This window comes from Aotus nancymaae, unplaced genomic scaffold (assembly GCF_030222135.1).
Source record: "Aotus nancymaae isolate 86718 unplaced genomic scaffold, 86718_ANA_hifiasm-v0.15.2.pri h1tg000040l, whole genome shotgun sequence".
In the NCBI taxonomy this organism is placed as follows: Eukaryota; Metazoa; Chordata; class Mammalia; order Primates; family Aotidae; genus Aotus; species Aotus nancymaae.
This window is the reverse complement of record NW_026988454.1, coordinates 79,355,623-79,371,168: the sequence shown is the minus strand read 5'-3', so window position 1 is coordinate 79,371,168 and position 15,546 is coordinate 79,355,623. Positions and strand designations below refer to the sequence as shown.

The following is a 15,546-nucleotide window of genomic DNA, read 5'->3' as shown; positions in this document are numbered from 1 at the left end:
TTCTGAATTTCTGTAGACCATTCAGTTGCAAGAGAGATAGGTCTTCTGTCTAATGCTTTAAAAGTCATAAAATATTAGTTTTATTAAGAACTTTAGGGTTAAGCACTTGGATTTTTGTAGTCTCTCTTCTACTCTTTTGTTCAAGTGCCAAGCATTAATTCCTTTCAGCTTGTAAGTAAAATGTCGTTCAGAATGCCACCTCTATTTGTAAAATTAGGAAAAAAATGCTGTATTTATAATAATTCTCGACAACCTTGTTTTATTTTAGCATCAATTTCCTCTCCTCCGTTATGATTTTTAATGGAGTCCTTACTGGTTTTTGTTTTTTTTTCTTGACCTACTTTCTTTCCACGAGCTTTCACATATAGCCTGTTTTCATTATTGGTGATTTCCGTAGTCTAGTATAGTCTAAATCACGATGAAACCGAGTAGTAATTGGTTAGCACTTATTCTGTGTTTTCATGATTTAAAAATCATCTGGTCTGTTCATAGTCTGACTTCTTTTAAATTATGTTTTTTATGAATTTGCTCCGTTCTCCAGATAGGATTGAACCTCATTCTGCTCTGACCCAATTGTTCTTTTCCTTTGTTGCCTCCACCCCCTAGAGAATGTGTTTCCAGGGGACAGGCGTTCTTGGGGCTGAAGAGGAGGAGAGTCGAGTGAGACGAGATCTGGTACCTCACGCACTAGATCCCTCCTCTCCGGCCTGGTGAGAAGTCAGAGACAATTTTGACAGTTCATAGTCCTGCCCTGGCTCTCAAGCTTGCGGTCCATGGGCGGGTTTTACCTTCTCTCTCTTCCTCTGCTTCTGGCCTGCTTACAGGCCAACCGCAAATGCAGCCATTGCCCGAGGCCACTCAGAACTCTCCCTGTGCCATCCTCTTGGGGAACAGGAGGATATGTCTGTAGAAGACTTCAGGGACTGGGGAGAGCCACGCAGGGATCGGGACGCCGGAGAGGGTCGCCCCTCCCTAGGCTTTTTCCCGTCGCGGCGCCCACGTGACCAAGAGCAGGCCTTCCCCAGCCCGCCCCTTTCGGCCGCTGCTGCCCACTTCCCGCTCGGGGTAAGTAAACCGCGGTTTTCCGCACCGCCCCAACCCCGCCCTTCCCCTTTCCTCTTGCCTTCACCTCCCTCGGGCGCTCTCGCGCCACTCTCCCCACCTCCCCCGTCTTCCCCATCGGGCCCTTTGTACGTGCTCGGCGGCGTGCAAGCACGCCCGGCACGTGACCCCGCCGAACGTGGCATTGTGTTATCACGTGACCCAGGTGCGTACGCGACGGAGCGGGGTGTGAAGATGGCGGACGAAGAGGCCGAGCAGGAGAGGTTGAGTCGCAGCGAAGGCGGCTGCGTTGCGGAGCTGCAGCGCCTGGGCGAGCGGCTCCAAGAGCTGGAGCGACAGCTGCGGGAGAGCCGGGTACCGGCCGTAGAAGCGGCCACCGACTACTGTCAGCAGCTGTGCCAGGTGAGGGCGTGCGGGGGTCCCCTCCCCCTTTCCCCAGCTAGAGGGGGAAGAGGGCGAGCTAGCGCCAGGCGGCCGAGAGGTGGTAGCTGCTGCCTTGGCATCGTCGGCGCCTCCGCCCGGGTGGGAGCGGGAGTAGAAGGAAGGCGCCTTTGTGTGGCTGCAGTTGTGGCGGTTGTTGTCGTCTGCAGCTCCTGGCTGGGGGAAGGGAGTTGTGGTCAAGGCGGAAAATCCCCCCTCCCCTTTTCTTCCCCGAACTCGGGACTGCGCGGTCCTCGCTGCTGAGGAAATGTAGACTGTGCGGATTGGAGAGAGTAGGAGGAGAATGGAGGCCAGGTCCTCTTCTTCCTCCTCCTCTTATTGTGCACTGGGGATTACCGCGCTCCCGCCTCTGCGCCTCTGCGTCCCACTCCGACCGGCCTCCGCCCCCACTGATTTGATTCCTTTGCCTTCCCCTGCTTTCATCCGTCCCGCCTCCATCCCCGGCCCTGTCCTGGCTGTCTCCGGGCCTTTGTTGTTCGAGTTTCGCCTTAGGACTGAAGGGGCCTTTGTTGATGTTTCGAGGAGCAGTCCCCGCCGACCCCTTCTAGTTGAGCTAGACGTTCGGGAGCGGGTGGTTGGCGGCGGTTGTCCCCTCCCGCCCGTAATTGCTTGCTTGGTGCACCAGTTCCGTGGCAAAGCTTGATCTCCTAAGTGTAGAGGAGCTGCGGGTCCCTTTGAGGCGGGCTTTCCAGAGTCTTTTTCTCATTTGCTTTCACCCTTCGAGGAGTATGATTTCCACTATCCTTTCTCTCCCTATTACCGCCTCACCCCTGTTTCTTAGGGTACTCCCTATTTGGCTTCCTGATGAAGTGCGAGAGGACTGAGGTTCCTGTGAATCTGTGCATTGGGTAGTTTCAGATCTTTTCTTTGCTTGCCCAAGGACACTGCTTACCAGTGACTGCATTCTGACCAGAATTTGAAATGTTAATAACACTGTTTGTTAATAATGAAAATCATTTCATCCATGACTAAAATCGGAGAGTTTGGGTCTACATTTGGACTTCATTACGAGCCCTACAGTTGGGTTTGAAATTTCAAGGTGGTGGTGTTGGCTGTGGTGAAGATTTTGGTTGGATTGTCTTGAGGAGGAAAAAGAAACAATTTATACAGGTCATATTTAGAGTTAACTTGTGAGTGTATCATTACAGATAATTCGTTTGGAAAAATATTGACCTTAATGTAGAACGATGGTTGACCATTTTAGCAGAGCAGATTACATTTTCACTTATTATTTAGTCTCCAAATTGAAGTCTTTCCTTTATAATGTCGGGGATACGTGATCACATATAAAATCTCCCTTGCTGTATGCACTTTATTGTCACAAATTATTTGATGGCTGTTCATAATCTTAAAAACAAAAACTGTGAGGTCAAGTGGTGACTTGTTTAGGAGGATGTGCAATGTGAAAGCTTTCCCCACTTACCTCTGGTGAATACCTGTGGCAAATTAAGAGTCTTAGTCCTTTGAATTCTAATATTAAAAAAAAAAAACTGTTGAAATTTCTGTTTCTCTGCTTTGCATTACCCACTCATTCTTAATTGGTCTTTAAAGATTTATTTTAGAGATGAAAAAATTCTGTAAGATACCCATAATAGGAAGTCTTTCAATTGTAAGTGGAGTAAGTATATAATAATCAGTGAAAAGTATTAAAGTCTAGCTTTGCTGAAAGACATTTTTCCCCTAATAGTGCCCACTGATAGTTTTAAAGCTAATTACTGTGAATTCTCTTTGTCAGCAGCATTTATAAGCAGGATTAATAATTCTGGGAAAGTAAAATCTCATGCAAGCTAGGCTCCGCTCCACCCGCCCCCCCCCCCCCCCGCCTCTGCCGCCTTTTTGTACATGTGTGACATTGTAAAGTTATCACTTAAGGTTATTTAGTTTATTTGTTTATTTTGAGAGACGGAGTCTTCCTCTGTCACCCAGGCTGGAGTGCAGTGGTGCGATCTCGGCTCACTGCAACCTAGTCTCCCGAGATCAAGAGATTCTCTTGCCTCAGCTTCCCAAGTAGCTGGGACAACAGGCATGAGCCACCACGTCTAGCTGATTTTTGTATTTTAGTAGAGATGGGGTTTGAGGTTTCCCTGTGTGTTGGCCAAGCTCGTCTGGAACTCCTGACCTCAAGTGATCCATCCACCTCTGCCTCCCAAAGTGCTGGGATTACAGGTGTAAGCCACCGCGCCCGGCCATATTTAAAGATTTTTTTAAAGACCGAAACAGCATTTTAAAAATCAGAATGAAAGTAATTTCCTATATTGGCTTCATAAAGTAATTAATTTTACCACATAAATTGTTACTGATGTTACTGACAAAAAAACAGTAATGAAACAAATGCTGAATTTGTGGATTTCAAAAATTAAAAAATATTTCATACACTGTAATCTCAACAGTAATTTAAATACACTTAAAAGTAATCTACATTTGAAAAGATACAGAGTGTGTCTGATTTCCTCTGGAACATTACTGGGGTAGGTTTTTTGTTTTTCGGGTAACCTATTTATGTTAGTGATCTTGTCAGATGGAAGTAACTTGAAACAGTTGTTTATTTATGTTTATGTACGGGGGTCCAGGTGGCTCACACCTGTAATCCCAGCAGTTTGGGAGGCCGAGTTGGGCTGGTCGCTTGAGCCCAGAAGGTTGAGATAAGCCTGGGCAACATAGCAAGGTCCCTTCTCTAGAAAAAATACAAAAACAAAACAAAACAGCCAGGAGTAGTGGCTAGTGCCTGTAGTCCCAGCTACTCAGGAGGCTGAGGTGTGAGGATCATTTGAACCCAGGAAGCAAAGGTTGCAGTGAGCAAAGATGGTGCACTGTGCACACTCCAGCCTGGGTGACAGAGCAAGATCCTGTCTCATAAAAATAAAAAATAAAAGTAAAATTGTATCTTAGCAATTATTACCTAGCATTTTGATACGAAGCTGAGTGAAGCAATGGTTAACAATTACAGAATTTATTGGAGCAATCTAAATATAGTTCCAGGGATACTAGGTGCTAGAAATTATCTCTTGGTTTCTAACCTTGAGATTATTATTTAACTTTTTCTATTTAAGCTTTTCCTGTAAAACTGGGATAGTCACATGCTTCAAGAAGGCAAAGATGAATAAACGTTTGTCAAAGTTAATGGGCTTTGGAATTAATATTCTGTCAGTGTTGATGCTCAGTGCTTGTGTAACCCTTATTTTTGCCTTTACTTTAAAAAATTGAATTAGTTTACATTCTGAATTTTTATCAGCAAAAGTTGAGTTTCTGGAGAATGTAGTGAAACCCACAGAACTAGGAGTTGTATATGATCCCCAGTTTATAGATTTTTATTTTTGAGTGAGATAAGAGATTAACATTTCTTTGAATTCTTAGTAGAATAGAAACGAAAGGCATTAAATGTTTTTCTTATTAATAGTGTCATTTTGCCCTTTGTATCAGCTTGCTTCCTAGAAATAAGCACTCCCCACCTTTTGCTTATTTAAACGAGAATGTGCTTAAAGCTTCAGTGAGAGGATGGAAGAGTATGTAGAGGATGGGCATAGCAGAGTGCCTGTCATAAATCTTAAATTTCCTATTTTATTTTATTTTTGAGATGAAGTCTCACTCTGTTGCCCAAGCTGGAATGCAGTGGCGTGCTCTTGGCTTGCCACAACCTCCACTTCCTGGGTTCAACCAATTCTGCCTCAGCCTCCCAAGTAGCTGGGATTACAGGTGTGTGCCACCACACCCAGCTATTTTTTGTATTTTTTTGTTGTTGTTGTTGTATTTTTAAGTAGAAATGGGGTTTCACCATGTTGGTCAGGTGGTCTCGAGCCCTTGACCTCATGATCCGCCCACCTCAGCCTCCCAAAGTGCAGGGATTACAGGCGTGAGCCACCGTGCCCAGTTTATTTTGTTTTTTAGAGATGAGGTCTTGCTACATTGCCCAAGTACAATCATAGCACACTACAACCTCAAAATCTTAGGCTCAAGTGATCCTCCTGTCTCAGCCTTTTTTTTTTTGAGACAGAGTTTTACTCTTGTTGCCCAGGCTGGAGTGCAATGGTATGATCTCAGCTTACTGTAACCTCCATTTCCCTGGTTCAAGCTGTTGTCCTGCCTCAGCCTCCCGAGTAGCTGAGATTATAGGTATGCATGTGCCACCATGCCCGGATAATTTTGTGTTTTTGGTAGAGATGGGGTTTCTCCATGTTGGTCAGGCTAGTCGCAAACTCCTAACCTCAAGTAATCCACCCACCTCGGCCTCCCAAAGTGCTGGGATTACAGGCACCCGGCCCTGTCTCAGCCTTATAAGTAGCTGAGACCTCAGGTGTATACACAACCACGCCCAGCTTTTGAATTTTCTTATATATTTTCAAAGTTAGCTTTAATATGGGCAATATAACCAACTAATTTTCTTAAAATTGACTTAGAATATGAATATAGAATAACCAGAAGTAATTTCTTGCATTTACTTATTTTTGGATTATTACTATATTTATTATATAAAAGTTGGTTATAATTGGAACCCTTTGAACTAGTTAATTGTATTTGACTGGGCCAGTAGTCACTCATTCAATATTTCTATTCAATATCTACTGTATACAGGCTAGGCAATCATGATTATGGTTCCTGGCTTCAAGGAGTTTATAGTCTCAGGAGGAAGATAGACAGATAATTATAGTAAACTATGACTTACGTCTTGTATTACTGAGATGTGTACAGTAAAGTGGAAGGTTATTTGAAAGTTTCTAAAGAAACATTCCAACAGAGAAGTTATCCTAAAAAGATTTTAAAATAATAGTTCATTGGAAAAATTGGCCATTGTAATAGTTGAATGGTTTGTTGAGGTATGATATTTGCTGATAGCACTATATACTGGACTGGTTGATTTTAACTGTTATTGATCATTGATAAATGATCTGCTAACTGACAACTGTTTTAAAGGGTTGAATTGCAGTTATGTGTGTATGTGTATACACATGTGTATATATGTGTGTGTGTGCATGTGTGTGTGCATGCACGCAAGGACCTAGGTTTAGATGTTAAAGAGGATATAAGATACAGGAGACTCTAGTAGTAGTATATATATGTGTGGGAGTGTGTATGTATATGTAGATATGTGTGTGTATATATATACATATTTATATGTATAATTTCCTTAGTTCATATAAGCAGTGTTTCTCAACTGGGCATAGTACTTTCCCTACCTCCAGTTCTCTCTTCAAGGGCACTTAGAAATATGTGGGCTCAGGTTTTTGGATGCTGCTTGACTGGGAATGTGATACTGGCATTTAGTGCCCATGACCCTGAATGCTAAATTTTCTGAAGTGATCAAGACAGTCCCAACAAATGAAAATGTAATCCTTCTTTCTAAATACCTACAGGGCCTTTTTCAGAAACATTGAACAGAAAGAAAAATGATATGTTTAGAAGATTTTTTTTTTTTTAGTGCTTATACTCTTTTCATATTGAGATAGTTAAGCTCCAGAAATATAGTTAATTTGGAACAGGTCCAGGTAAATGATCTTCAACTATATTTAAGTATAATTTATACTGCTTATGAGAGGTCAAGAAACTTTCTACTTTTGTAGCAGAAATACAAGCAATTAAACAGTTAGTAAAACAATTTGCTTTTACTAGGTTAAAGAGGATAGCAAATTCAGCATAATTATCCTGATTAAAGCAAATATTTGACGTTTTGGTATAACAAATTCTGTACTTTTAAGAAAGCATTTATATGCAAGGACCTAGGTTTAGATGTTATGGGAAATATAAGATACAGGAGACTAGTGGGATATAAATTAGTAAGATAAGATTTAAATATCACTTCAAAATGACAGCTGAAAAGATGTTAAAAGGCACTGTATTAACTAACTGTAGGGGATCCATGAACCCCACACAGTGGGTGCCAGAACATAGGGAATCCATGAGCCCCACATTGGGCACCAGAATGTAGGGAGCCAGTTCTACATCACCCGTGGGTACCCCAAGTTCAGTGGCGACAAAGGAATGAGGAAAAGATTAAGAAAGACAGTGGGACCAGGGGGCCATCACTTTATTACTCTGGAGGAAACAGTGAAAGCTCCAAGCTCTGATCATCCACACTATTTATTGATTACAATTGCTTTGATCTATAGGGCAGGGGTGGAGTGATGGTGGATGAATCAGTGAGCTGGAACTGGTACGTCATTCTAAGGATTGATAAGTGGAGGTTTGGGAGTTTCACAAAACAAGAACATATGGTTATCTTTAGCTTATTATCTATGTACAGTTGATGGAACTCGGACCTTACAAGGAGCCTACAAGTCTGGCTACGTCATAGTGCTACAAAGGGGTTTTACGTCCTTGAGCACAATGTTTATGGTAACAGAGCCACGGTCACCTTACACTGGAACATGAGGCATGGAGAGGCCTTCCTCCTCAGAGGCCTCCTGCGGACTTCCACAGTTTGTTTTTCCTTGTTTATATGTTACTCATAACCAATTTATGTAGGCACTCTGCAAGTCCTTTCTCTTCTGCTGTTTTTCCTAACATATCCCCCTTTATTTTTATCTAAAACCGCCATTGCTATCATTGTTTGTAGTGTAGGTTCTCTTCAAAGTCAGCTCCAATATTTGCAGACTAAGAACAAACAGCATAAACAGACACAAACCAACACAGAGTTTGCAATGGTTGATTTACAGAGAGTTTTTATCCGTCTTAATGGGTTAATGTTGGAGAGGCTGTCAGCAACTCCAGCAAGAACATTTGTGCCAGGCAATAAAGTGTGAGGTGAGCCTGAGATGTCTCAAAAATTTGCTTTTTTAGTCTAGCTATGTCTAATGTTAAATGATCTTCTTTTCCTTGTAAGTGACACTTAATCACTTCCCAGTGGTGTTCAATAGTGTTGTAAGAACTAGGAGTAATACAAAAATCAGAAGTGTTCCAGTCACATTACATGTGCAGACGGTGCTCAAGGCTCATATGATCACCCATTCAGACGACCGTCTGTCACAAATCATTGATTTGATTTGCCAATTTTTGATCTGTTTGACTTTGGGAATTCCAAAGCTTTGAGGAATTTTTTTTTGCCAATTATCTACAAAGCTGACAGTTTAAACAGAAGAATGCAAAGCAACACCAGCTGCTGCAGCAGTAGTTGTGACAACTATAAGACCCATTATCATTGCTGTTAAAGTAAATATGAATCTTTTTGTCCTGTTTAGAACACCTTTCAGGACTTCAGTGACAATATGTGTAGAAGGAGAAGTCTTCCAGGGTCTGTTAAGAGACACAGGTATCCAAACTCCTTTTTAAGCTCGGACAAGTAAGATACTACTTTTTTTTTTTTTTTTTACTTCCACCCCAACTCCAGGAATACTTACTGCTTTGGTGATAACCGCCGCTTATGGTAAAGCTTTAAATGTCTGGATGGTTTCCACACTGGTTGTTGATTTGTACCTGGAGAGACACAAGCAGATCCTCTTCCCCATGTTACTACATTGTTTTTTCCCAACTTTTTGTTAATGGGTCTTGCCACCAGATTAATTTTCCTAAGTTCTCTTCTTTGGATTGTTTATTTAGGTGTTTAGCCGATGTTATTTGTTGTCCCTTTGGCAAGATTAAAAAAAATTTTTTGTTAGTAATGCTAAGTTAAATTATATCTATGAAGTTCTATATTCCCTGTCCCCCTTTTTTAATTTGTTTTACAAAGTTAGGTAAGCAAGTACAGTTTTATCTTGGTGAGTTATTTTTTGGAGGCTTTTGGATGCGTACTTGCAGACTACACAAAAAGAAACAGAACAGATTAATAACATAATCTTAACAGTAATTATAGATCCTCCAAATGTTTTTATCAAAATTTTAGAGCTGTCAGTCTATTAGCAGCTTTCTCAAGCACCTTGGAACCTGACTAACTGCCTCCTCTTACATTTCTTTTTTAAGGAGTTGGGACCCAGAAATTTTTTGGGAAATACGGCAGAGGTCGTTCTTCTGTAACTACTTCCTGCTGAAAAGGGGAGTTGAGGGCTCTCTGGGTCCCTCCTCCTTGCTTGCTGTCTAAAGGCCTTTCCAGGTGCTGTTTTATTTTAATGTCTAGTTTACAGAAAACTAGATGATACTTTTAACCAATATGTTTACACACAATTTTTTTTTTTTACAATTAATGTTTTAAAACTTGCTTAGACCTTCAATTCAAAATTTATACAACCTACTAGTATAAATTTCCTTTTATGACATTTTTACAGCGTTCATTGACAAACTTAGACATGTTAAACTTTGTTTTATAACCTTCCTTACTAAGGGTGCAATCTTACAGTTTTTAGAATGTTTCTTTCTTTATCCCTTTATATCTTTCTTGTATCTTTTTGTGCCTTTCTTTCTCTTTGCCTTCCTTACCTCTTTCTCTCTTTCTCTTTCACACACATCCTCTTTCCATCTTTCGACATACCTTAACCCTTCTTCTAACGTTTTTACTTTCTGTGCCTCTCTTTCTCTTAGTTTTCCTCTTCTTTTTTTTTTTCTCTCTCTCTCTCACACATTCTATTTCCATCGCTTTTATTATTTTGTAGGAAACAGTGAAAGCCCCCTGGTCCCACTGTCTTTTTTAATCTATCTTTGTCTCATTCCTTTGTTGCCACTGAACTTGGGGTACCCACAGGTGATGTAGGGCAGGCTTCCTACATTTTGGTGCCCCACGTTGGGTGCCAAAATGTAGGGGCTCCATGAGCCCCACACATTGGGTGCCAGAATGTAGGGAATCCATGAGCCCCACGTTGAGCACCAGAATGTAGGGAGCCAGCCCTACATCACCCATGGGTACCCCAAGTTCAGTGGCGACAAAGGAATGAGAAAAAGACAGATTAAGAAAGACAGTAGGACCAGGGGGCCATCACTTTTACTCTGGAGGAAGCAGTGAAAGCTCCAAGCTCTGATAATCCACACTATTTATTGATTACAATTGCTTTGATCTATAGGGCAGGGGTGGAGTGATGGTGGATGAATCAGTGAGCTGGAACTGGTATGTCATTCTAAGGATTGATAAGTGGAGGTTTGGGAGTTTCACAAAACAAGAACATGTGGTTATTTTTAGCTTATTATCTATGTACAGTTGATGGAACTCGGACCTTACAGGAGCCTACAAGTCTGGCTACGTCATAGTGCTACAAAGGGGTTTTACGTCCTTGAGCACAATGTTTATGGTAACAGAGCCACGGTCACCTTGCACTGGAACATGAGGCATGGAGAGGCCTTCCTCCTCAGAGGCCTCCTACGGCCTTCCACGGTTTGTTGTTCCTTGTGTGTATGTTACTCATAACCAATTTATGTAGGCACTCTGTAAGTCCTTTCTCCTCTGCTGTTTTTCCCAACAACTAACAAATTAGTTTTGCTTTATTTTTAATTAATTAATTAATTTTTATTATTTTGACAGAGTCTCCACTCTGTCACCCAGGCAGAAGTGCAGTGACACAGTCATGGCTCACTGCATCTTTGACCAACTGGGCTCAAGCTGTCTTCCCACCTCAGCCTACTGAGTAGCTGGGACCACAGGTGCACATCACCATGCTTGACTGACTTTAAATTTTTTTGTAGAGACAAGATCTACCTACATTGCCCAGGTTGGTCTCAAACTCCTGGGCTCAAACAGTCCTCCCACCTTGGTCTCCCAAAGTGCTGGGATATAGGAGTAAGCCACTGCACCCAGCCTGGTTTGGCTTTTTTGTTGTTGGGTTTTTTTTGCTTGTCTTTAACTGAAAATGTGCTAAGTGAAATGGTTTTTTAATATTCACCCTGAGAAAGGGCAGGCAATGAAAACTTGATCATTTTCCCATTCTAGAGCTCCAGTCTCATTCCACAAAGACAGTCCCCTAATAGTTTCCAGAAGTAATTTGCTCTTTTTAAAAAAATAAAGATAGCTACACTGCATCTTGCTTTTCCCCCCTAAAAGCATCTTCTAGTTTATTTCATAGCTGCTCCATGTAAGTTACGGCTTTCTGTTTTATAGTGTATGGTAATTCTAGTCTATAGGTGTGTCTAATTAATCAGTTTGTTATCAGTGGATATTTAGGAGAGTAAGTTAATTTTATATATAGTAATTTAAAGAGTTCAAAGTAGGTAGTAAGCCCTTCAGGCTGGCATATCAGGGAAGGCTTTACTGAGGAGGTACTATTTGAGCTAGTTTTCATTACCTTTATTAGCCCTTTTTGGTGCCTGATTGGTGTAAGAAACAAAAACCATTTTAAAACTGTGAGAGCTACAGAGTGTTTGGATTACTTATTTAGGGCATTTCTTTGTGTATTTTATGTCTCATCAGTTTGGTGCAAGTTGATTCTTTATATAAATGTTTTGCTTCGCTTTAATTATAACTGCAAGATCTTTGAAACTGTTTAAGCATTTTCCTTAAAAATTAGATCTTTTTATTTTTGACTGTTGGAGGCTATCTTAATTTGTAGGACACTCAAATCAGAAGAAAAGAGCTTGCTTGTTAATTAGTGATAATTACTTTAGGTATTGAGGGAGCAATAAGTCATTTAAACTTTTAGAAGTTTAGATAAAGCTCATGGGAAATAATTTTTAAAATGTTCATAATTAGTATGATTGCATGTTCGAGGTAATAAATTCCACTTTTCAGAATGTGCTTATACCAATTTTAGCAAAGGGGAAAACTTTACTAAACTTTGTTTGCCCCCTTCTTATCCTTTTTGGTCCTAAATTAAAATGAGGGAGGAGAAGATATATTCTGCGTTGTACTTCATAGCATTTAATAACCTACCAAACATGATTTTCATAGGTTTTTAGCTTTAAAACTGCTGTACTTACTGTCTTAATATTCTGTCAAAGATGAGAGGTTACATTATTTTTCCCAACTCCTACAGACAAATTTAGTTGATAAAATTAACCAATCAATATGAGTTTTCTCTTATAGTTATAAAATGGAAAGTTTGCTTTCAATAATGTGTTTGCCAGCATACACTGCAACTTTTAGCAATGGATTGTTTTCTGGGAGAGCCTCTTGAATTCTTGTTTTTCTTTTGGCATTGGCAGTTGCACAATGTATCTAAAACGAAAAATGTTACCTTTTCCCCCTTGATTTACATTTTAAAAAGAAAGACTAATGATCTCTAAGTACATATGTTCAGCTAAGAAGACTTGTTAAAATTCAGTTACATAAATCTTTTATTTATTCTAATTAGATGTTTAAATTGCTCTTATGTAGGAATGCTAAGGGAGCTATGGAGAATTATGGAGTGGACCACTACCCTCAAGGAGCTTACAATTATCTACAGCATATATTAATTAAGTGACAGAATTAGATAGTAAAGCATCTAGCAGTGTAATAAGTATGGATTAAGAGAAGTAGAGCATTTTGAAATTATTTTAGCCAAAAATTGAGCAGGAAAGGAAAACACTATTTACTTTGGATCTTGAAGGGTTTTGGATAACCAAAGAGAAGTGGGAGGAATGACAAAGCTCAGAGAAATGGACCAATTATTCAAACTACCATCTGGAGAAAAATGTCAAGTGATAGGATTGAAAGGATATATTAAAACCAGACTAAGAGTTTAGGATGCCAAGCCAAGAAGTTTTGATTAATCTTTTAAGCATAGATTTATGGTTACATAGCCTAAAGACTCATCCTTCTGAGTTAGAGGCATTGAAATAAAAGTTAAATTGAGAATGTTACAGCCCTTGTTTTTTTCCCCTAAGTTTCCTATAAAGTTATTGTCATGTTAGAAACTATCCAAAAACAGTACCTTTAAAAGAACAGCCATTTTGATTACTGTTCACAAGTCAGTGGGTCTGCTGACTGATTCTGCCATCAGCTCTCAGAATTATCTGGAGCTGAATGGTCCCAGATGGTTTCATTCATATGTCTGGTGGTTGTCAAACAGGTTGGTCTAAAGGCTTCACTTGGGCTGGCTCGTTTCTTTACTGTTAACCTTCTCTAGTAAGGTAGCCTGGATTTCTTTATGTGGCATCAAGAGAGTAAGTTCTTTTTCATACATGTTTTACTTTGTAGGCCCCTCCTTGTGTCATATTCATACTGAATTCATATTCATACTCAGCCTCTTTGTGGGAAGGGACCCATAATGCTGTGGGTACAGGGAAATGTGATTCATTAGGGACCATTTCTATAACACTTTACCACATGTCCCATTTCCCTTTATTCCCTACTGCAGGGTGAAGCACTTTTATAGGAGAAATTTATTTTTTTCTTCTCAATAGTACTGCCTCTGCTTTCTTGTCACTCATGTTCTCTGATCACATCTGACTGTCCCTTAGATTGGCAAAAGTTATTCCCTTTCTGATCTCAATCTCTACATAGAAGAGAGGCATCCCCACCCCATCACTGAGACTTTAGAAGATTTGTGGAATGACCTCTTTATTTACCATGGTTTTTACCTTGATATTAAACCTGGTCTGAATTTATTGTGTTACATTGTCTCTACCTTGTGTAGCCTAATAATGACATCCTAGTTCTTGTCCAGATGAACTTGCTTTTAAACATTGCTTTCAGTTTGTGAAATTCCCCAAAGTCCTGCTTTTGTCTTTCTGACTCAGTGGCAGTCTACTTCTTGTAACAGTGTTTCTCAAATTTCAGTTTGCAGAAATCAAAGAGAGTAAGTCTGTAGATCTCAGAATTACAAGTTATTAACCTCAGCTTATCCTGGTTGAGCATCCCAAATTTGAAACGGTAAACACTTCTGGTCTCAGGCATTTTCAGGTAAGGAATACTCAACCTGGAGTAAGATGTAACTTTATTTTACTTCACCATTTAGTTGTCACACTGAAACAAAATGACCATGAAACAATACTTATCTTTAGCATATGTGGCACATTTTGTTTTCACTTATTTTAAAATGTTGCTCTTGACTTTATAATCCACCAGTAGATCATAACCCACAGTTTGAAAAATACTATTTTAGGGATCACTGGGATTCAGTTCAGTAGTAAGTAAAAAAGTGGGCAGTCCCTATGTTTAAGCTAGTCTTTTAGTCTAGTTGGCCCAGAACATTCTTTTATTTAGGAGAAGCATCAAAACTAAAATAGTTTCACATTTCTTTCTTTCTTTTTTTTTTGAGACGGAATTTCACTCTTGTCACACAGGCTGGAGTGCAACGATGTGATCTTGGCTCACTGCAACCTCCACCTCCTGAGTTCAAGCGATTCTCTTGCTTCAGCCTCCTGAGTAGCTGGGACTATAGGCATGCACCACCAAGCCCAGCTAGGTTTTGTATTTTCAGTAGTGACGGCATTTCACCATATTGGCCAGGCGGGTCTTAAACTCCTGACCTCAGGTGATCTGCCTGCCTCAGTCTCCCAAAGTGCTGGGATTACAGGTGTGAGCCACCACAGCTGGCTAGTTTTACATTTCTTAAAGTGAATGCTAGAAACTCAACATTATATCCCCAGAACCCAATTTGAGAGATACTGATGCATAGGAAAGAATTGTTTAAGCATGAACCCAGTGCTCTCCCTCTTTCATTGATTTACTTTTTTCAGCTTTACTTTCTATTATTCTACAGGAACTTTCTGCTCCATCTAAATTTACTAATTACTGACAAGCATACCTGTTCATTTTACTGCCTTTGTGACTGCTTTGATAACTTTGCAATGTTACAATAGTGGAAAGCCAAATGGCTTTGAGTTCGACTATGAGCGCCCCCACAATTTGAGAGAAATGTTTAGCTCTGTAAGTCATGCTTTCTTTGAGAAAATAAGGCTGAGGTAATGGATGATAAATACCTACCCACAGAGGGCAGTAGGAGACACTGGGAAGACATCATAAACAAGTAGTTTTTGAGTCATTCTCCTCAAATCTACTTGTACCTTACAGCCCAGAACAATCACTTATTTTCTAAGTATACCCTTCTCTGGTCTGCACTTGCTTTGAGATTTACTTCTGACTTCTGTCATTGACTGTGTTATATTTCTTATGTAGCATGGATTTTTCAGTGTTTGAAAATTTTTTTCAAGCTTCATCAATTTTTGGTTAGGAAAATATACATGAGTCATAAATATGTATGCACCGGTTATCTTGTTCGATATTGCATGCTCTATGTCCTTAGTAGATTTTGGATTCCTTCATTGTACTTACAA

General features: G+C 40.3%; 1 protein-coding gene across 1 annotated transcript in view; it reads left to right on the top strand.

Annotated features, from left to right (window-relative positions):
• The first annotated feature begins 1,296 nt into the window (after positions 1 to 1,296).
• ZNF292 (zinc finger protein 292) overlaps positions 1,297 to 15,546 on the top strand; it is a 111,329-nt gene continuing 97,079 nt past the window's right edge. Inside the window, exon 1 of the mRNA XM_012444243.2 lies at positions 1,297 to 1,464. Coding sequence (XP_012299666.2) covers positions 1,297 to 1,464 — 168 coding nt within the window. The remainder of the gene's footprint in view (positions 1,465 to 15,546) is intronic.